Raw genomic sequence first — 21,720 nt, forward strand, 5'->3', positions numbered from 1 at the left:
AATAATTAGCCAGCGTTTTTCTCCGTTAAGATGCGCTGAAAGAAGATGGAGAATCAACTGAGCGACGCTCAGATCGGGCAAATGATCTTTAGAGCGATTTCGGAGTCGAACTCGTCTTCTCGTTCGACGGACAGTTACGCGGCGCACGAAGCTTCCTTCGCCGAGTTGGAAGCGATGGAGCAGCTGAAAGCGGCCGCGCCCGAGTTCGCCAGTGAAAAGTAACACCGCCGCCGTGATTTTCCGTCAGTTGCTAATTTCGTATCTAGTCACACGTTCCGTCCCGTCCAGACAAAGCGGCTCAATACCCAGACGATGGACTCTGGTTACTTTGAAACGGCGAATAACCAGTTCAACGCGAGTATGGTTATTCCACAAATTCTACAAACTGCGGAATTGAAAGGTTTTTTTAAACTTATTTTACCAATATAACTGGCTGATTTAGCTTCTTTGGAAAGCAAAATCGCCTCTCTTACGGAGAAAATCAAGGAGCTGACGAGTCATCCGCTTGAAGGAAGGGGATTAAAGCTAGAGCCAGTTCGCTTCCCAGCACCAGTTTGAGAGAAGGGCTGCCCAGAAAGTGACAGAAAATGTATGAGAGTAATCCCCTCGACAGATTTGACTAACAGACGCATCACGGCAATGGAGCAGCTTCAGAGCCAACAAGTCCAAGTTCAAAACATGCTCCTCGAACAGATGAAGCAATCAAATCAACTTGTCCGACAGGAAAGGCTACAGCCAAAATTAAAACTCAGAATTCGAATTTCCACCATGTTTTTTAAATGCACTTCTATGTCCTCTAAGGGTCTTCCAATTTCTTCATGTGAAATTAAAATAAGGGAGTAGCAGTCACTAACTTGCATACATCTCTTTTTTGTAGATGAGTTAACCTTTTTTGAACTGCTGAGACAAGTGCTCCAGTACGCTAAACAGAAGGGTAACGCTGCCAGAAGTGACGAAGCAGAGCTGTAACCTAAAGAAAGCAGCTTTGCGGGGATTTTCGGGTCAATTCTGCAGATCCACGCGTTGATGTGCCTAGACCGTCGGTCACAGCGAGAGTGGAGCAGCATCATCCCCTCAGCTCAGCTCCTCGCCGAGCGAGGGATCACCTCAGGTGAGCCTCTTCCACCTTGCTGCCTTATAACAGGGCGCATAGCAGGGCAAAACTCAGTTCATTTCCAAGCGTAAGTTACTCTTTCTTACAGTCAACCTTCAAAGCTCAAACTACCAGAAATTAAAGCCTAATCGAAAAGCTGCTTGCAGCTTTGAGATTAAGGAAACAGAAAAGCCGCGCAAAGCTTTGGCTAACTCGGAGCCGCAAGCGGCTTCTCGACTTTGGCATTTGACTGTACTTCGCGCAATAGGAGCAATTTGCAGGCGAACTAATTATGAATCCCGGCAGCGAAAAAATCAAAGATGACATGGGCTATCAACTTTTTTTTTCTTTATCACTCCATGTTGATGGGTGACGACATGTTGTTTTGCAATTTATTTAGCAGGTGGCGTCAATTTCGAAAGCGTTCGAAAAATAAAGAAGGAATAGATAGACAAGGTCAATAAGAAGCTGCCATTCACAAACAAAAACAGTCGTCCTGACACTGACAGAATCTAATCAAGTCTCCATAAGTAACTAATTGCAAATAAAGTTGCCCAAATAACGAGCGAGTCCACTTCACTCCTCTTATTAGCGATTCGGTAGACGAGCAGAGCAAATTAAGATTATTCCCAACAAAATCCGATTGTGGCGGTTTTAACCCATCACGACATTTGGACAGATTATTTGACTAATTCCAAATGCGTTCTGTTTTAATCATGTTCTGGAAGAATTATTGAGTTTAGCGTCTAAAAAAGAAGGACTGTAGGGTTCTATAGGGCGGTCTATATCAGGAGAACGAATTACAGACAACTACTACTGTTGACTTTCACCTCTTTTTTTCAATCGATTCTGCTACTTTTTTGGTCTAAAAAAATTACTTTTAGAACAAATTGGCCGTTTTTTCGCGAGATAATAGGGATGATGGAAGGCTCACTTCAGTCACTAGTACTGTATAAATTTTACTATTGAATTTTTTATTAACCAAAGATCTCTTCTTGGCGTTCCATCTCGCTCGACAGCGAGAGTAAAATATTAAAACGCTTGTCGGCCGGGTTCACTTTCGGAAAGACGGGTTTTTACTTTTATTGCGAATTTTTGATGCTTTGAAGCTTTGATCGAGCCCGTAATTTCGTGCTGAGTAAAATAATAATCGATGGTTTTATTCTCGTCTTGGCGACAAACTGAAGCACGCCTCAATTTATTAAATAATAAATTAGAAACCAAAGCGATGCCTTTTTTTCTGTTTGTTCCATTAGTTGAACTTTGCTCGTATAAATAATCAAAAGCGCTTATTTGAACTCGGCTTCATTATGATTCTGATTTTTCAATTATTAATCAACTAGACTTTATCTAGGGAAAGTCGGAAGAGAGAGAGGGAGAGAGACTTCAACGCGGAGCTATTAATCTAATTTAATTGTTACGCGTGTTGTCGGGAGCGTGTATCAGATCGCGCGGAGGGGTCCCTTAACTCGCCACTTGGCCAGAAATAGAGCGATTCGCGATTCCAGAGCGCCTTTCTCCGATTTTAACTTTGACCATTCTTCTTCTTTTTTTCTCAAGCATCGATCGCAGGTGTTCTTCATCAGAAGCAGCATCGCCTCCAAGACGAGCGCTCGGGTGGTGGCGCCAGAGAGACAGAAGCGCGTACAGAAGAAGTGTAAGGAATAAGAGAAACAGATCGAGCTGAATAATAACAACTTGACCCTACACAACAGATCCCAAGTTGATGAAGAGTTGATTCTGATCGAGAAGAAGGTGCAATCAACGAAGAGAAAGTAGAAGCCAGAGTCGCCAGAGAAAGTCAAAAAAAAAAGAATGTCTAGCGGGCGCGTCTCGGTCGGCTCCAACAACGGGCCTCACATATCGCCAGTTTCCAACGGCACGTCTTCCTCGAGCACGATCCAGGGCAGATTGACCTGCATTTTATGCGAAGAGGAGAAGAACTGCTGGGCCTTCGTCGGTGGCGACATTTTGCACCTGAACAACGAGCACGTCTGCCGAGCATGCGCCAATCACGAAGGTACGTAAGCTTACATCTCCCCAAGTTCACCTCTATTTGAATGTTTATAAATAGAAGTTTCCACGCGCCCTAATTTCCATAAGTGATATATCTCGCGAAAGAAACAACGCTTCAGAAATATACATTTCAATTTGTAATAATACATCGTATTTTCCATAAATAGAAGGCTATTTTTACAACTCAACAAAATATTTTCCGATCTAAGGTCTTTTTTTATTCCATTATATAGTCGATTATGTGTTACATATTTTTCAATAAAGAGAATCGTAATTAATGACGGTTTCATAAAGTATGTATATTTAGGGCGCATTCCTTATCAAAAAATAGAAGACATCATTGTTTATTTGTTATCATTATTCTTTTTATGATATCGTTAAAATCAATCCTATGATTGTTTTCTTTTTTTTTTCTCCTGGGTTTACCGAACACGTGACTCGTGCCCAGTCGATAACCTCTCTGAGAAGTCATCGATATTTAAAAGGGCTCGTCTGAAAAGCAGACCGCTCATTTCTGAATATTTCATTCCTTTTAAAGGCCTCCTTTACTGCGAGGGCTCCTTTACTGTAGCCTTATTCTAGCTTATCCCGCAATTTTTGAACGAGAAAGTGGCTCAGAGCTTCGCCACAAGGGCCCTAAGCTCGTAAAGCCGAAGCTCGTTAGATTGAGTTATGATGATGACCTTTTTGTACATTCTTTTCGGTGTCAAACAAGATCATCTAAGACTAGTACTCTTTATTTTGAAAATCCTTTCTAACCACAAAAACAACTCTTCAAAATAATTTACGGCTGTAAAATTATTATATTTATTTTCAAGAAGAATAAAATTTATGTTTTAATGAATGTATCTCTTTCTAGTCATCAAAAGATAATAATATGTTTTATGGGCGCTTTTTATTGTTATACCATTTTGTTACACCCTTTTTGTTTGATGACATAAAGCTGTACTTCTGTTGGAGAAAGTAATTATGAAATAATTTAAGGGTCGCTCGAGCTGATCAGAAGCGCGGTGGAGAACATGAAGGACCATCGGCAACGGACACGAGAGAGGTCTTCCAGTGCTAGCAAGCCAACGATCAGTTACTCGAGCGCAGTAGCAACGCTGACGCCACCGCCAGTGACGTCTTCGCGACCGGTAGTTGCGACAAGCAGCGTGGCATCAAGCGGCCGCGCAGAAACAGGCGCCGGAAACGGCGGCATGCCGATGATTTACCGCGGCATCGTCGGCAGCGGCGATAGGCGCTCGTTTAATTTTCACGTCGTCATCAGCGCGCCGGATATCTACCACATCGTCGTCGACGATGGCTTCCTTCAGGGACAAAAGTTTACGAATATTGCCGACTTTAGAATGACGCTGGCACAGAATCAGTTCGAATTGAGCAAGGATAGGATGTGACAGACGCTTATTCTTATCTTGTGATAGTCCTGTTTATTCATTTGTTTATTACGCAAATTTGAGACGCGCATTTCTCGCATTCATCTATATTATTTGTTTACATAATGTTGCATAACAGAATCAAAGTCGAGTAATCTTTAGTAGAAAAAATTACAGTGACTATAAATCTAAGCCATTCTAGTCATATCCCCAAAAAGGTGCAAATGAACGTTTTCGACGGACAAAAATGGCTCTCTTTAGCCACCTTTTTGTATCAGCGTGGACGAGCTGCTCTCCCAACTCATACTCAGGAGTCGGTGATTTCCCAGAAGTCGCCCAAGATTCCCGTTTCAACAACACATGTACCGACGGTTTTTGTTCCCAACTCGCGGACCGTGATGAGCGAGGCCGAAGCTCTCCCACCAGCCCAGTACGACCCTCGTTTGCTTATGGGGTAAGTCCATTACAAGAATTTTGATTTTCCAAAAATAAGTTTTCTAACGCTGTTTTCAGCCAAGAATGGTTGCAACAGCGCGTTGGGTTTCCTTACTTGCCTCCAACATTCACACCGACAAACCCAACACAGCTGGCTCTCTCGAACTTGATGAGCCAGGAGTTCAAGAATCCGCGCAATCGCCGCACGGCTGGGGTCCCTCCCGCATACACGCTACTCTCTCCGATGAGCGCCAACGACCCGGCCGCCTTCTCCATGTATCCAGGCGTCAAGGAGAGAGTCGGCTAACCGTCGATATCGAGCAACTTATCGCAATTTTAAACAATTCGTTGTCCTGGTGCTCCGATAATTGCTCCTCCATCCCTTCACTAATTTCAAGCGGCAAAATGATACATTATTCATCAAATAACTTGTCATATGGTTATATACACACACGGATATAGCATAAATAGCACACATTCTAAATGAGCAACGAACAAGATAGCATCTCATCGGCTCAATTAAGGGCCATCGCGTAATTCTGGCCAAAAATAAAGGTATTTTTCCCATTTCTTTTCACCGAAAAAACGCTGATTTCTGGCCAGGATTGTGACAGTTCATTAAATGCTCATTTTGTCGTTTATTTTTATTTTCTTTTTCTTCGTTCTCTTCAACTGGTAACGGTGCAACGAGCCCTTATTCTCGAAATCTGGTTCTTCAATTTCACTTTTGCAAATTTACCTCTAACTTGTTAAACGCTTCGTTTGATAGAAATACACATGCACTACAAAAAACACGACGAGAACAAGTTGCGTGACTGTGTAATACTTTAGTTACTGTAGAAACAAGCTGGATAAAAGGCCCCACCCTAAAATCGTGCCTTCGACTTAAGGCGTCTTCCTCAAGTTCATGTACTTAGTCAGTTCAAAGCGTGTATTACTGTCACTCACCCTGTTCCATTTGTACAGTCGACGTAGTTCCCCTTCCCTGCCACTTTTATTTTCAAAAAAACACGGTCGATTTTCTCATGGTGCTGTAAATTGGTCGAATGATAACTTTTTTTTTCTTGCTTTCACTTCTTCTTTTTTTCGACGTTCATTGCGTTCAAGCAACTTTTTTTTAACATTCTTCTGTCTTTGTTTAGAAAATACAACCCATAGCTATTCACTACTTTTCTTTTCTTTCTTGAGCAGGATCAGGAAATAGGCATTGAAATCAACAACGACTACTGGCAACATTTTTGCAGAAACGGTTTTGAAGCAGACTTTGTATAGAAAATGAGCTTAGACTTGAATAACCTTTAGTTCTTTTCTGACCCGTTTTTGTTAGTGAGGAGCTGAATATTGACTGGTTGGATGAAGTGTCACCGCTGCCAGTGCGTCCTTCAAGTCCAGTCAAAATCGGACAGAGCCAGCCGATCAAGATCTGGCACGAGAAGCCAGAATCGGCTTTCAGCACCATTGAGAACGAGCTAGAAGAAGTGGCTGCGCGACGGCGACTATTCGACGAAAACCTAAAGAAGCAGCGTCGTGCTCAAATTGACCCCCTTGCAGAGGACGAGTTCTTGGACGAAAAACCGATCAAGCTCAAGGTTTCAAAAGCAATCAGCGATGCTCGAGCAAAAGTACCGACAAAGGTAGCATCCAAGCAGCGATTTCAGAGAGAAAAACCCAAAGCTGCTCAAACCGCACAACGGAGCAGTGTGATTCCACGACGTAAAGCTCCCCAGACGGCTAGGAAGACACAATCGGTGGAATTTGCGGATGAAAAGCTAAGGTCGATTTATGGCAGAGCCGAATGGCAAGGCGGAGCGAAGAGGCTCGGCAGAAACCCGTACATTTATCATCAATCGCCGCCAAAGGTACTTCTGCTCTTTATCGATTGATCCAAAAGACTCATCTTTATACTAGCATCATACAAACGTGCAGATTTCGCAAGGAATCCGTGTGCGCTCTTCCAAGTCGCAGACGACGCCGAGACTCGGCCTGGAACGAGGAGAAAGTGCGATTCAAATCGCGCCGCCTGTTCGCGCCGGTCCTTCCAGCAGAAATCGCAGAAGCTATTCTCCCGAGTCTGCTAGCACAGTAAGCATTTCCAGTACTTCGGAGGTGCTTTCTTCGACGCCGATTCCTTCCGCGGAACTAGTCGATCGAAGCCAGAATACCTCTGTCACCCCAATGGCAACGACGGAGCCCACCAATACTCAGCCCTACTCATCCGTTGAAACGCAGGCAACCTTAACAAGCGTAAGTTTGTTTTGAATTTTATATTCATTTAGAGTCTATTGTGTAACATTATTGATAGTGTATCAATCAAGACGTTCCTTTGAAGATTTATAGCAATTAATCTTATTGTTCTATAATTGTCATTTTAGGACTCTCGTCAGCCTCCCCTTATAATCAAGCCATCATACGAAGCCATCAATGAAAGACCCGCTTCTCCACAAGGTAATTGATTTTTATAGATTAAAAAAGAGGGAAAAAAAGTGAATAACTAAGAACATATATCTAATGAGCGCGAAATGACTAAACTCTTAATTGCCCTCTCTCTCTCTTTTTCATCTGTCACGCTCTCTTTGATCCCTGATCAACGTTATTTTCAGTGGATGATCGGGTGGATGAGCTCAAGGGCTGGTTGGAACGCGAATTCATGTCGAAATTCATCCAACAGGGTGTCAAGCCAAACCCTCATCCCGTTGTTCCTCCACGACATCACCAACAGCCACAGGACGAAAGACTTCTTCGTAAATTGGTGGAAGATAGGGTCCGCAAGTACCTGCGTGAAATGAGGCGAGAGAAGACTCCGCCAGCGCCTGAACCTGTAGTCCAGCGAAAAGCAGAGCCGCTTATTGTCAGCCAAACTTATGTTCGCCCGATGACGCCGAGTCCGATCCACTCTATTGAGGTAAAAAGATCTCTTCAAAGAATATGATCTAACAGATTATCGATTAGTCCCCAGCGCCGATCGAGTTAGAAGCATTCATCGACGAGACGGTAGCTAACATTTCCACTCCTGATCCGTCACAAAGGCCTCCTCGTTCCCCTTCACTCAAGGAAAACAACACTCTGGAGAATCTGCCGATCGACGAGTCCGATGGTAAAGACCAAGAAAGCTACAGTCAAGACTTTGAAATTGAATCAATAGAATCATTCAAACCAATTCTGCAGAAGTCGGAGAGTGAACGGACAATCTCGTCGTTTACTGCTGGCCACACGCCAGAAATGTCGAACGTATACGACGATGAATTTGATGATGAGCTTGCTGCTAGTCAAATTATCACTCCCGGCGCTTCCACAAAATCGTAAGTTTTGAAAAGATCATCCTTATTCTTCCTGATTAGCTATCGTGAATCCCTTTTTTGACCTCTAGAAGTAACATAGTGATACTCTTATTCTAATCAACCAGCGGAATAAGAGAATCTTATGTGAGAACTGCTTGGATATTATATATCTTAGACGTCATTTTAGTGTTATTTCCATAAACTCGCTGGATGGAAAGTCGTCACCTACACCCATCCGGTCGTCTACTCCAGGGAAGGCTGCGCCGCCTCAGGAAATTGAAGAGCGTCCTCCGTCTATCCAGGTATTCTCATCTATCCAGTGCTCTCCGGTAGAGTTTCCTCGCACACACACATGTGCTTTCGTCTTTTTCCGGTCATGTGTAGGAGCACCGATTCGCCCGTTGGGATGTCAAGGCCAGATGCTCTTGCGGAGATAGGATCGCGTTTTCCACTCTTTGAGAGTCATTCGTTGATGCTCAATGACGTTTTAGGAGGTGCCCGTCGTGCAGAGTCCGCCCTCGCTTCATACTCAATCGGAAGAGTCAACTCTTTGCAGCTCGACCGACGCCACATTCAGCCCGGGTGAATTGATCATTTCTTTCGGCGAATACAGAGCTCCTCCGAAGTCACTGCCCAAACGACAAAATACGCGAAACAGGAAAACAGGGGACAGCTTATCCGAAGGTAGGGTTATCCAAAGAACTCAAGTTGGACGCTTGAATCTCCCGAAAGAAGGGAGATTTATCTGTCCACTCTGAAACGCGACATTATCAAACACACTTGCTATTGATATTTGCCGTCCTAAATGCGCTAATGTGCTCGTATAAAAATAAATCACGTGTTCAGGCGAGATAGAGTGCTCAGCGAACGATGTCTCTCCGGTCACCTCGCGAGAGTTCTCTGAAGGCGAAATTCGGTACCGAGTCAAGAATCAAGCAAATCCAGCCAATGTCGCCATGTCTGCCCCATTCGAAGAGACAATCTCGGAAGAGTCCGAGTACGATGATCCTACTGACTTACAGGAATAGGATTTAGACCTACTTAGTTTAAGTCATTTACCCTAAAAGTGGCTAGGAGCGTTTGAGTTGTTTGAAGAGAGAAGCGTCGTTTCTCTGACGTCAAGCTCGAATTAACGAGTAAATGCTATCAAAGGGTAAACAGGGCGAAACATTTCGATAATCCTTAAACAGCCAGACAACTCCCTCTCCGACCAGTCCAACTAGCATTCCTCCGCTACGAAACTTCATCTACTGTTACATTCTTTCCAACTTTCGAATTCCAACAAATTTTTTTATGCTTTTCTATCTTTAATAAATTCTTTTTATTTTCTAATTTTTTGTTATTTATTTCCCATATTTATTCATAATCTACGGTAATTGATGCTCAGGTTGATAGTATAAGCCTTATTTTATAAGGGCGTCACTTTGTTAACTGTCGGAAAAAGTGTGCTTGAAAATTGATAGTTTTCATATCTACCTCGGTCTTTGCTATTTACTGAAGTCATGAAGGTGTGGCTGTCAATTTTGAATCTACAGTAAGGTGCAGCTGGCTAGTGTTTGTTGTGTTGTGAGATAAGAGAAGTTAGATCCCACCGAACTCATATCATAATGGTTGTTTACTTCGGAGCGTTTGAATTCGGTGTGCTCGACGGTAGTTGATGATTAACCAGCGAAACGAGTTGCTCACTTGGAATTTGCTTAATCGGTCAGGTAGCCACTGCAACACGCGAATAACTCAACTAGAGACCCAACAACTAGAAACAGAGAGAAACGCTTAGAATCAAACAGAGACATACTACGGTCTGAGAAGACATGGGGATTTTTGGTTGCTGCTCAGACTCTTCAAAAGAGCGCGAAAAAGAATTAGGAACCGGGCGCGCTCTAAGCTTTTTTATGTTGCCGGTCTTGGGCCCAAGTGCAAATAGCAGATATATCTTCCATAAAGGGATTTTTTTAATCGAAATAGAGCAGCCCGAGAAGATGACCGTGAGAAGGTACTTGACAATCGCGAACGAGAGGTGCGCGAGAGAGAGAACAAACTTCAGAAAGACACGAAAAAGCTTGAAGACCAGAAGAAAAATAATCAAGGGCTCAACAATGAAAGTTTCCGACAGGAATGGCTTTTAGGATTTATCAGTAGCTGAATTTGCTCGGGTGAAAATCGAAGATGTTTAATGTGGGAAGTGGCTAGGCTACTTGTCGAGAAGAATGGATGAGCATTCAATTGCCATGCATTCGAGTAAATATTTGTTGAGCGTTGTCGTAAGAGCATTTTCGAGTTTTTATGGCAAATGTAATGGCGATGTCCATCTTAATAAAATGTAGAAAAGCTAGGAAAGCAGGAAGTGCCGGCCGAAGTCGAACGCGAGCTGCAGCTTTTGCGCAGTCAGAACGCCTCGCTGACGCAAGATGTAAACAAGAAGAATAAAGGTTAGCATTCTTTGCTTTTCAGTTCCAAGGGAAGCGATCAAAGAACGGGCATAAAGTGGCCACATAAAATTCAAGAATAATAATGAATGATCTATTTTCCTCAAAATTCAAAGACGAAAAGTCTGGTTTCAAGGACATCTTTTTACTTCGATTCTAGTGCTAGAAAAATGGTCAAATAACTGGAAAATTTTCGTCTCAATCCTTTTTTTGAAATCAACAAAGATTTCAGAAATCGATGCTCTCACCAAAAAAGTCAAAGCAATATCAACCGTCCAAGAAGTAAGCGATTTGACAACAGTCTCCGTCGCTCCTCGAAGACGAATCGAGGAAGCAGCAGATCCTGTCGATGGCAAAGCAGTCGAGCTCAAGCGCGTTTCCAAATCTGCGAAGACAACGACGATGCTCAAGACGGCGCTGCGAAACTGTGACTTGCTCAAAGCTCTGGATATCACACACATTGAGGCGATCGTGGAAGTTATGCAGCAGACTTCTTACAAAAAGGACGATGTTGTCATTAGGATAGTTTCGAAATATTCTTTTCCTACAATTGGGCTTTTTAAAGATGAGCTTATGAACTTGAAATGTCGAAACGAAAATAAAGGGAAGGCACTGATGCAGTAGAAATGTACGTTCTTGAGCATGGAGAAGTAGAAGTAAGCCATGACGAGGGGGATGGACGCCGTCAGGTTATTCACAAGATGAAAGCTGGAGCGACTCTTGGTGAAATCGCGTTGCTCTTCAACACGAAACGAACGGCAAATGTAATCGCAACGATGAACTGCACAATTTGGAGCATCAATCGTGCGCAATTCAAGAAGATCATGCAGAACACCAACGAAACTGAATATATTGACAGGTAATAACATCAAAATCAAGCATTTCAAAGATGATAAAACTGCAATCTAGATCGACCTTCCTCCGTCGAATCTCCATTCTTCGTCACTTGTCCGATTATGAAGTGGCCAAGATTGCCCATGTAGCAGACCGCGAAACTTACCAAAAGAACCAGTACATTGTCCGGGAAGGCTTCGAAGGCGAAACCTTCTACATCATCGTCAAGGGTAAATGCGCGGTCTACCAGCTCGACGAAAAGACAAACAAGCAAATGTTCCTCCGAGAACTCGCCGCTGGCAGCCACTTTGGAGAAAAGGCCCTGATGAACAAGGCGAACTCGAACAAAAGGAAGGGAATCATAATTTTGAAAATATAGTGTCAGAACTAGGAAGTAGAGGGATTTACTGTGACTACAGAAATGCCAAATATTTAATGTCAGCGGTGGAAGAATGCATACACTGAGGGATTTCCGTGGCAAATTAAGCTCAGTCTTTTACTATCGTTTATTGAGCTCGCTTTGCGAAATATATTCCAGCATTACCTTTAGAAAAAGGGTTCGATTTGTTAGTAGACTTTATTCGAACAATTTTACATTTCCATGAAAGAACTGCCACTGTCCAAGCAAGCACTGAAGTCCAAGTTCTTACGCTCGAAAAGAAGGATGTTCTGCGACTGATTGGAAACATTCCCGACAACTACCCAGAACGACCCGATCCAGACCAAGGCTACGTGCAGATCAAGAAGCAACCCGAAGCGGACAAAGACCCCGACATCTCCCTTGCCAACCTTGCGACCATGTCGATCCTCGGCGAAGGCGGCTTCGGCAAGGTCGAACTCGTCAAAGTACGAAAGCAGAACCGTTTCTATGCGAGGAAGCGGGTCGCGCGAACCAAGATCAACAAGAAAGACATGGAGCTGGAGAAAACAATTATGCAAACGTCCGAGTGCAAATTCATCGTCAAGGAAAGGGCAAATATTTTTATTGCTTTGTGAGTAACTCTCTAATTTCTAAGTTAACTCGTTCGTGTTGAATTTTGTCGCGCCCTTGCAAGTTATTCTATACTCTCACTGACAGTCATTATGTTTACTTACTGATGGAGCCGTGTCTCGGTGGAGAGCTTTGGACACATCTTAAAAAACACAAGGTACGATTGTTATGTAGATGAAGTTTGACTCGCTGTTTCTAGCGTTTCCCAGAAGAGCGCGCTCAATTTTACGTAGCATGTACGATAGAAGCGATCCAGTTCTTGCATCTTCGCAAGATCGTCTACCGAGACATCAAGCCCGAGAATCTGCTGATAGATCGACACGGTTACGCGAAACTCGCCGATTTCGGCCTTGCTCGAATCACCCAGCCCGGATCAAAGCGATGGACTTGCTGCGGAACGCCGGAATACATGGCGCCTGAAGTACTACTCAAATACGGCCACGACTTCTCGGTCGATTACTGGGCCCTGGGAGTGCTCATTTACGAGTTAACGATGGGCGAACCGCCATTCAAGAGCCCCAAGTTCATCATGAAAGGAATCGACGTCGCCACCTTCCCGAACAGAATCACGCGCCCAGGAAAAGATATTGTCAAGGCACTTGTCCAGGTCAATCCCAGTAAGCGACTCGGTAACTTCAAGGGCGGCATTGACGAGATCAAAAATCATCGATGGTTCCAGGTTAGTTTTTATTCTCTCGTTCTCTTCCTTGATTTCATGTCCAAAAATGTAGACTTTCTTACTGTTTCCTAGCCAAAATTAGTTGAAATAACCGACTCATTTGTTCATTTCTAGGCTTTCGACTGGCAAGGACTGCAAAAAAGAACAATCAACGCGCCCTGGGAGCCAATTCTCCGCACAGACTGGGACACGCGCTACTTCGACCAGCAGAATTCGGACAGAACGACTGGCATGTAAACCGACCCTTACTTACTTTCTTCGTCTGCAAAACACAACTGTTGTAAATACGATTTTGTTGTCCTTGTGTTAAATTTCAACCCTGTGAAGAACCTCATTCCAGAAAATGCGCATTTTTCGAAAAAAAAACTAATTATTTTTATTATCTTATTTTCTTTATCAGAGTTCACAGTCAAAGTCATAACACTGATAACACATCACGAATAAATAAATTCTGAAAATATTCTGAAGCCCTTCCTTTTCCAATCAATTTTGAAAATCTAATTCAGAAATGAAAAGTGCTCAAAAATCCTTCGCGAAAAACGTGAAAAATCGTCACATGCGGCGCATGGCAACGCTCCTCGTCAAGTTTCCGCAAAGGTGCGAATCAGATGACCACACTAGCTACTATTACTATTGCAAATTGAATACTCATCCCCGCGACTGGGATATTAGAGAGAGGGCTTAATTAGAGATTGTACTACCCTGGTCTTTGAATTGATTTCGCGCCTTTACAATTTATTTCAGACGAAAGAATGGCTACTCGAGAAAGAACTTTCATTGCTATCAAGCCTGATGGTGTTCAGCGAGGCCTCGTTGGCAAGATCATCCAGGTACGTTCATTTCTTCCTTCGAAAATCATAACCAAGGATGATAGGATATCCATCTACTGATATGATATCAGTGATATCGCTATTACGTGTATCTATATCATAGGCAAACTTATACTGCAATTTAGCTAGTAGCTACCAGAATAAGGTCCTTTTTATTTTTAGAAAAAGAGCCATATTCTGGTTCAAAATATGTGTATGAAATATTAGATTTTATATAGAGATCTGCTCTATAATTTATTAATTTATAGGCTATAAATAAATATAGAGCCCAATTCTGGTAGTAGAATAAATTTGTATTTATAAATAACTTATTAACTTGGTTTTTGGCAAATGGGTTTTTCCTGTGCCAGGATGTGGTAAAATAAACTTCCTAAACTTTTATTTTTAGCGATTTGAGGAGCGCGGATTCAAGATGGTCGCGCTCAAGATGTGCGCTCCTGGCCGAGCTCACCTCGAGAAGCACTACGCCGATCTTTCCAAGAAGCCATTCTTTAAGGACCTCGTCGACTACATGGTTTCCGGCCCAATCGTCTGCATGGTCTGGGAAGGTCTCAACGTCGTCAAGTGCGGCCGAATGATGCTCGGCGAGACTAACCCACAGGCTTCTCTTCCTGGCTCCATCCGAGGAGACTTCTCCATCCAGGCAAGCAACAGAAGCTGTCTCCTAACTTCTTAATCTTCAAATTTAGGTCGGTCGAAACATCTGCCACGGATCCGATTCCGTCGACTCCGCCAACCACGAAATCGCACTCTGGTTCAACAAGAACGAACTCGTCAACTGGGACTCCGCCATGTACAGCTGGATCTACGAAGAATAGAGGCTGCAAAACTATTGAGATAATCTTACTGTATTCACGCAAATACAGTAAATTGCTCAGACTCATCTTGTATTCTTCTGTCTTTCTCTCTTTTTGAATTCGCGATCAGGACTCTCAAGATGAGTCTGATCTCTTTTGCAGTCTTTCATAAGAGGAGCCAGCGCCAAAGAAACCCGTCGAGAAGGTCTCGTACCCCGAGTTGAGCGACGCGGAAAAAGCAAAGTTGAACGGAAAGCTGCTCGATTTGCCCTACGTCTCTGGCTACACCCCAAGCCAGGAGGACGTCTTCTACTTTGTTCAAATCAAGAAAGTCGACGAGAAACTTGTCAACCTCGCCAGATGGTGGCGAAACATTGCTTCTTATGAAAGCGAGTTCGCTTCTCTTCCTGGAGAGCCAAGGTTGCCCGGCGCTGCTCCAGGTTGGTTTTAAATTAGATCCTCTTTAGACTTGATTATGTTTAGTTATCCTCCATAATTCTAGATTAGAAATGTATTTTAGCTGCTCCAGCCAAGAAGAAAGAGGAAGAAGAAGATGACGACATCGATCTCTTCGGCGATGATAGCGAAGACGAAGATGCCGCAGCTGAGCAAGAAAGAATCAAGGCCGAGCGAGTTGCCGCTTACAACGCCAAGAAAGCCGCCAAGGAAGAGAAGAAAGGCAAGATCATCGCCAAGTCGAATATCATCCTTGATATCAAGCCCTGGGATGACGAGACCGACATGAAGGCGCTCGAGGCCGAAGTCAGGTGGGAAGCAACTTAACCGAAGCTCTTGTTGGAATCTAACCTTGTTCTTTAGAAAGATCAGCATGGACGGTCTACTCTGGGGCACTGGCAAGCTGGTCGCCATCGGCTACGGTATCAAGAAATTGCAGATCACGACAGTTGTCGAAGACGACAAGGTCTCCACCGAAGACCTTGAAGAACAAATCACCGCCTTGGAAGATTATGTTCAATCTGTTGACATTGTCGCCTTCAATAAAATCTAAAACAACTGAAGTCAACGATGTAATTTTCAGAAAAGATGGCAGATTACAGCGCAGTTAGCAGTTGTGGCAGAATAGCGCAAACTGCAGAGCATGTCAAGCTTTGGTTTCCTCGTGATTTAATTTCTGTTGTTGTAGTTTTGATAGTTGGAAAACCAAATGGCAGGTAAATGAAGCAGGAATCAAAGTCGTAGCTGCTGAAGTTGCCAAAGAGATTGGCGACGCACTTGATGATATGCCAGCTTTTTGCAGAAAGACCTGGACGCATAATTTACGTCCGACAGTTTTGGACGAGCACGGGCTTAATTGGATATTTCTTTGCGGAAATTGGAATTATTGCTTTTGGCCTGAGGACGGAGAAATGCCCTTGACGATCAGTCACAGGGGACATACGTACAAGCGGAGCTGGGCGATGATCGCTTCGGTCACACGAGCGCTTGATGGTCGGAAAGTCGAACTGGCTGACCCGAAATGGCAGATGAAGGCCACGCGGAGTGACGTTGCCTTTATTTTCGAAGGCGACTCTGGCAGTGGAGAAGTGCCGCTGCTCGACCAAAGAGTCAAGTCGATCAACGAGCTTGGCAAGTGGATCGACTCTTACGGCGGCCTCAAGAAAATCCTGGAACGCTGCGAAGGAAAATGTCTGAAGCTGATTGAATTGCTGTGCGAAGTAAGAGAGAACAACGCTCGAATTTTCACGAATTTAGATGCCGAACTGGAACGACAGTTTGCTCTACGGCCCAGGCAAGAGTTTGCCAAGTTAAAATTTATTGTCAATGAGTAAACCCGAAAATTGTGAAACTCTTTTGAAAAAGTGGGAAATGAAAGAATGTGGATTTTGAAGCGCGCCCAGCTTCTTTGCGCGGATCTGTGGTACTGTGGGATGCAGAGCGAAGAAACTGAAATTTCAAAGCTCTGTAAATTCGAGGATATCCACCAGTTGAGTGCATTTGCAGACTACAGAATACCGCAATCGTTGGAAAGCATGGGCGCGTTAGAATATAGGTGTCGACGCTAAAAACAGCCCTTGTCAGTTTTAACTTTTACTTCAGTGAGCATCTGAAAAAGCTGCTAAACGAGCAACACCGGTTCAAGCCAGGAGAGCAAGAAGAAGTGGAAATCCGTGCTGTCTCCGTTCACGCCGCTCATTTGGTAGCGAATGAACTTCGGAACTGGTAACTTCCTATAACGATAACCTTCTTCTTCTCATCTTCATTCTAGCGAAGAGTTCAAAAGAAGTTTGCAAAGATCACCGACGTAATTGTCGACACCTTCCTCTGGACCTACGCCATGTTGGATAAAAACCAGTGCCAACGGCTGCCACATCATCTCTGCCGAACCGTGTTTTACTGAGCTAAAAGCCCTCTTCTTTTAGCCGGGCTCGGTAACCTGCGTGAAAACCTGAGTCAGGGTCCTGAGAGAGCTTCAACGACCATTCTTATTCAGGACCCTGACTCAGGTTTCTTCACAGGTCGCCCAGCTCTGTGGTTTAGATTTCTTTAATTTTAGAATTTTCCCTTTCATTCTGAATCAGTTAGTTTCCTTTCTTCATTCTTCCACAAATCAGTTCTTCCAAGCTTTTAATAAAATTACAAACATACGTATTATTGGAAAAGGGTGAGAAGCGTCGTTTCATACGGCGCGTCTCATAAATTAATCAAATTTCGCATTTTGAACAATGGGATTAGAGAGCTGAGTCATGTGGCCGAGGTTGAACTAGGGTGATCAAACACGCTCGAGTAGTGGTGCTGAGTCCCCCCGCTGCGCAAAAAAAACCATAAACTTTCACACACAACTCTCAGCTATTTTCTATTTTTCATTTCTCCAAGAGCAAAAATCCAAGAAAAAAAAAAATGAACAACGAAGAGGAGGATCTTTCCCCACGTGGCGATCCAGAGGGAGCCTCTCTCTCTTCGAACGAAGAGGAAGATCTTCTTCCAGAGATTGACTGGTCCAAGCTTGAGTCCACTTTGACATCCAGGTAGGCATAAGTTTTAATTGCAGCTCTGGAAATTGGTGGAATCGGTAGGTTTTGAAAAAGATTTTGAGTGGATTATTTTTGATGATATGTTGTTCGAGTTTCATTGAGAGCATTGACCCTGGGCTCGGCAACCTGAGTAGAAAACCTGAGTCAGGCTCTGGAAGAACTAAAATGAAAAGCCGCAAAGCGGCTTCGCCAAGAAACCATATAAATTTTGCGGCTTCGTTTTTAAAAAAGCCGCTACGCGGCTTTTCATTTTAGCTCTTTCAGAGCCTGACTCAGGTTTTCTACTCAGATTGCTGAGCCCAGCATTGACCGGTAGTAGAAGCGTTCAGAATTGATTACCAGCAATCTACTAAATCAGCCATGGTTTAATTCGATTATCAAAGAGTTTTAATTGAACTTGAAGGCTTGAAGGCTTGATTGAAAATTGACTCAGCCCGGCATGCAAATTTTTGTAAAAAAAGTGCTCTAAAGAAAAAATGACTCTTCGTGTTTGGAAATTTTTAATTTCGCCGAAAATCAACAAGTCAACAACCAGCTGAAGTTGTCGCATCTTTGTTTGCTACGCAAGACTGAATAATTAGAAAGCATTTCTTGCGCTAGTTCCACGCGAGTACCAATATTCTCGAAACAAGGGAAGCAATGGACAACCACTAATTGTTGTTTACGGCGATGCTTCTTTGATTTTCGAAACCAAAGGAACAACCGGCCATTTTCCCGTGAAAGAAAATGGTGGTAAAATCAACGTGGGAAAGGTAACCGCGAATGGGCGGATTCGGGGTCGGAGAACTCCCTAATGAAAGCCGCGTAGCGGCTTTTTTAAACGAAGCTGCAGAGCGGCTTCGCAAAAGAACTTACGCGGCTTTCATCAGAGATCTTTCAGACCCTGACTCAGGATATTATCTCTATCCACTTGAGAATGCACTGTTTTGTAAATCGTTGGGGACACCCTTAAGTTGGAGAGTAGACTCTGGGCTCAGCAAACAGTGTAGAAAACCTGAGTCAGGGTCTGAAAGATCTCTAATGAAAGCCGCGTAAGTTCTTTTGCGAAGCCGCTCTGCAGCTTCGTTTAAAAAAGCCGCTACGCGGCTTTCATTAGGGAGTTCTCCGACCTTGAATCCGCCCATAATTTAAATGATTTAAAATGGATCTTTAGGGTACTTGCTTCCATTTGGGAAGATTGGCTGAAAAGAAAAGAGTGCGAGTAAAGTCCCTTGATCCCTCTTTAAAGTTGTGAGGCTGAATTTGGATTAGTGTTAATAATTCGAAAGGTAGTTTGTGATGGTTGGTGTCGTGTCCCTTGTCATGGGTTGATGCTCTGGCGTTTTCTTGCGCGTTAAATTTTTAATTGGCCAAGTGGAAAGATGCAAAATTAAAGAGCGCTCTCGCCCCGGGCGCGCTCAGCGGTCAGCTCAGACTTCGGCTAAAGGACTCGGCCCGGAGATCAGCAGAGAAAAAAAAGGAGGAGGAGATGATCATCCTAAATCGGTAAAATAGCAGCGGCTAATTCGCATTACGCGTGTTTAATTATTCATCCATGATTATTTTTTATTTCGTTTTTATTTTAAATTCGTTCTTCAGCGCCCGGCCGCAAGAAGACGACGATGCCCGGCTGAGAGAAATTAGGTCCAAAGTAAGCGAGCTGGGCCACTCGAGCAACTCAAAGGTATACTTTTGGGTCGCAGCTCAAGCCAACGCCAGTATATCTAGTCATTACTGCAGAAAAACAACAGACGCAAGAAGAAAGCGAAACGCAACATGCAAGTGTTTTATGTATCAGAGCTCTCCTCGGAATCGGAAGCCTCAGGTAATGGACAACTGAAATTAAACAGAAAACAAAGCTGCAAACCCTTTTTTCAAAAAGCCCCAATACTTTGTTTAGCTATTAAAAATTTGAAAACTTGATTGTTTTCCACCATAATTCGTACTCTTGCATTTCGGCTCAGCAACCTGGGCTCGGCAACCTGAGTAGAAAACCTGAGTCAGGGTTCTAAAAGAGCAAAATGAAAAGCCGCGTAGCGGCTTTTTTTCAAACGAAGCTGCAAAGCGGCTTCGCCAAAGCTAGCAACTCAGTCAAGAATTTTAACTTGCGAAGCCGCTTTGCGGCTTCGTTTGAAAAAAAGCCGCTACGCGGCTTTTCATTTTACTCTTTTAGAACCCTGACTCAGGATTTCATAAGTCACTTAGTTGTATCTAGAATAGTTTCAATAAAGTCGCTGTCCACGGTGCGATCAAAGGCTAATTGGCAGGCTTAGTCGCGCTGGCCAAAATTCGCAATAAATTATGCAACCGCGAGGGCTTTCTAATGAGCATTTGGGCGATCAACGGAGGAGATCCCCCTCAACGTGGCGGCTTATCCTTGCACTTCGCCGCCACTTTGGACTTGACCAAAGACCGCTGAGAGCTACAGCTGTGGCTCGATTTTTTAAAGCCTATTTTAGACAACGAATCTGACGTGCGGCGGCTGGAGAAAGCTGCCAAAGTAGCGATGGAAGATGCGCACCGCCGCGCCTGCATCGAATCCGCCACTCTCAGGTTTACTTTTCAGGCTCAATTAGACTTTCAAACGCGTTTTTTGTGCATAATTGCTAACTCTTCCCACGCTTCTAGGTCTTCCTCCAGCGCGAATACGCCGACGAGCTATGCGCCGTCGACGCTAAACCAAATGAACCTGGCCGAGTTGGGCAACCATCACCTCTTGCTGGAGAGACGCATTGCAGAGCTCAACGACGAACTAGCAAGGGTTTTCCAAATTTCACTGGTTTTAGGGCCCCTTTTGGGAAGCACAGGGGACCTGGGCTCGGCAACCTGTGTAGAAAACCTGAGTCAGGATCCACAGAAGCAAAAATAATAAGCCGCGTAGCGGCTTTTTTATCATCAAAGCCGCGAAGCGGCTTCGCTAGTATTAAGTGGTAATCTTGCGAAGCCACTTCGCGGCTTTGTTGATAAAAAAGCCGCTACGCGGCTTTTCATTTTTGCTCTTTATTCAAAAACCTGACTCAGGTTTTCTACTCAGGTTGCCAAGCCAAGCAGAGGACCCCCTGCAGACTATCCTAAATATAGCTTGCCCAAAAATGAAATATTCCGCATATTACACCATTTCCAGCCACGTTGCTGTAAGAGGCGTTTTCCAGCCCATTCCGAATTCGGGAGGGGCCACCGCTGACGTCAATCGACGACCACAGTGCTAGATAGGATTCAAAATCCTCACTTTCGTCTTTTTTGTCTTTATTGAAAATAGATCCAGCTATAATTGATTCGTAAATTCGCTTTTTAGAGAATTTGAATCTCATCCTTGTCAATAATTTATTGACATTGTGGAGCTACTAAGTACTTGTTTTGGAAATAGCAATTTTGGCTCTTGCACAACAATGCGGTTAGTACTACTAATTGCTCCAGTGACCAGCAACGTAACTTAACGTGACGTGAATCGTTTTCTACGATCGCCAATCAGGGAAAACCCCGATCAAAGTAAACCTGCTGGTGAGAAGAGACGAGCTAAAGACGGAGCAAGACGCCGTGCTGGCCGACTGCGAGGACTTGCAGGCACTTCTAACCACGCTTGTAAAGGAAACGACTGTGTGAGTGTGAATGTCGCCGCGTACACTCGCAACCAAAAGCAACTCAGCCTCCTTGCCAACCTCGGCTTCGCGCTCCCACAAGCTGGGACAACTCAGTCATATCTCTGTACATATCAAAAAAAGAACAACCGTACGATGTCGATTATCATAAACGACCCTTGAATAAATTCTACATACACTATAATTTAAATAAAATTGTTGAACTGGATTCAGCAACCTGTGTGAAAAACCTGAGTCAGGGTCTGAGAGATTTTCAATGAAAAGCCGCGTAGCGGCTTTTAAAACGAAGCCGCAAAGCGGCTTCGCAACATTACCATCTATATCTGTTCTCAAATACTGGCGAATTATTATAGTAATAGAAGGGGATTCCAACTTGTTTATAAATTTGCTATAT

The 21,720-nt window shown here is 43.8% G+C and overlaps 7 protein-coding genes and 1 pseudogene across 8 annotated transcripts; all 8 read left to right on the forward strand.

The window, feature by feature from the left end:
* The first annotated feature begins 34 nt into the window (after positions 1-34).
* Positions 35-9,530, forward strand: LOC145707041 (uncharacterized). Its single transcript, XM_081784517.1, has 15 exons — positions 35-218; positions 267-400; positions 443-509; positions 612-721; positions 979-1,111; positions 6,248-6,779; positions 6,829-7,164; positions 7,293-7,365; positions 7,521-7,822; positions 7,870-8,014; positions 8,063-8,219; positions 8,386-8,500; positions 8,690-8,882; positions 9,045-9,216; positions 9,385-9,530. Exons 1-15 carry the CDS (start codon positions 46-48, stop codon positions 9,419-9,421), a joined length of 2,679 nt encoding a protein of 892 aa, XP_081640643.1. The 5' UTR covers positions 35-45; the 3' UTR covers positions 9,422-9,530.
* Positions 2,534-4,506, forward strand: LOC145706671 (uncharacterized). The gene is made up of 2 exons (XM_081784098.1): positions 2,534-3,113; positions 4,094-4,506. The coding sequence occupies exons 1-2, from the start codon at positions 2,909-2,911 to the stop codon at positions 4,504-4,506; spliced, it is 618 nt and encodes a 205-aa protein (XP_081640224.1). The 5' UTR covers positions 2,534-2,908.
* Positions 4,645-6,082, forward strand: LOC145707053 (uncharacterized). Its single transcript, XM_081784531.1, has 2 exons — positions 4,645-4,939; positions 4,999-6,082. Exons 1-2 carry the CDS (start codon positions 4,710-4,712, stop codon positions 5,225-5,227), a joined length of 459 nt encoding a protein of 152 aa, XP_081640657.1. The 5' UTR covers positions 4,645-4,709; the 3' UTR covers positions 5,228-6,082.
* Positions 9,531-9,805: 275 nt separating the features above from the next.
* On the forward strand, positions 9,806-13,574 carry LOC145707112 (cGMP-dependent protein kinase 1-like). The gene is made up of 11 exons (XM_081784595.1): positions 9,806-9,848; positions 10,169-10,333; positions 10,523-10,627; positions 10,857-11,178; positions 11,229-11,483; positions 11,534-11,836; positions 11,901-11,962; positions 12,033-12,420; positions 12,510-12,606; positions 12,649-13,128; positions 13,243-13,574. Exons 1-11 carry the CDS (start codon positions 9,806-9,808, stop codon positions 13,363-13,365), a joined length of 2,343 nt encoding a protein of 780 aa, XP_081640721.1. The 3' UTR covers positions 13,366-13,574.
* Positions 13,575-13,631: 57 nt separating this feature from the next.
* On the forward strand, positions 13,632-14,790 carry LOC145707052 (nucleoside diphosphate kinase-like). Its single transcript, XM_081784530.1, has 4 exons — positions 13,632-13,725; positions 13,873-13,958; positions 14,347-14,601; positions 14,648-14,790. The coding sequence occupies exons 2-4, from the start codon at positions 13,881-13,883 to the stop codon at positions 14,774-14,776; spliced, it is 462 nt and encodes a 153-aa protein (XP_081640656.1). The 5' UTR covers positions 13,632-13,725; positions 13,873-13,880; the 3' UTR covers positions 14,777-14,790.
* A 137-nt stretch (positions 14,791-14,927) lies between these two features.
* Positions 14,928-15,766, forward strand: LOC145707119 (elongation factor 1-beta' pseudogene; annotated as a pseudogene). The gene is made up of 3 exons (XR_014134731.1): positions 14,928-15,195; positions 15,276-15,522; positions 15,575-15,766. The product of XR_014134731.1 is annotated as an elongation factor 1-beta' pseudogene (transcript).
* A 165-nt stretch (positions 15,767-15,931) lies between these two features.
* LOC145707478 (queuosine 5'-phosphate N-glycosylase/hydrolase-like) lies at positions 15,932-17,365 on the forward strand. The gene is given in 6 exon segments (XM_081785008.1): positions 15,932-16,431; positions 16,469-16,505; positions 16,577-16,766; positions 16,814-16,936; positions 16,983-16,992; positions 16,995-17,365. Coding segments are annotated over 6 exon segments (789 nt in total). The 5' UTR covers positions 15,932-16,122; the 3' UTR covers positions 17,115-17,365.
* An 88-nt stretch (positions 17,366-17,453) lies between these two features.
* LOC145707124 (uncharacterized) lies at positions 17,454-20,596 on the forward strand. The gene is made up of 5 exons (XM_081784610.1): positions 17,454-17,742; positions 19,327-19,411; positions 19,456-19,552; positions 20,187-20,280; positions 20,356-20,596. Exons 1-5 carry the CDS (start codon positions 17,615-17,617, stop codon positions 20,594-20,596), a joined length of 645 nt encoding a protein of 214 aa, XP_081640736.1. The 5' UTR covers positions 17,454-17,614.
* The last annotated feature ends 1,124 nt before the right edge of the window (positions 20,597-21,720 follow it).

The sequence above is a fragment of the Oikopleura dioica genome, chromosome XSR (assembly GCF_907165135.1).
Source record: "Oikopleura dioica chromosome XSR, OKI2018_I68_1.0, whole genome shotgun sequence".
NCBI lineage: Eukaryota > Metazoa > Chordata > Appendicularia > Copelata > Oikopleuridae > Oikopleura > Oikopleura dioica.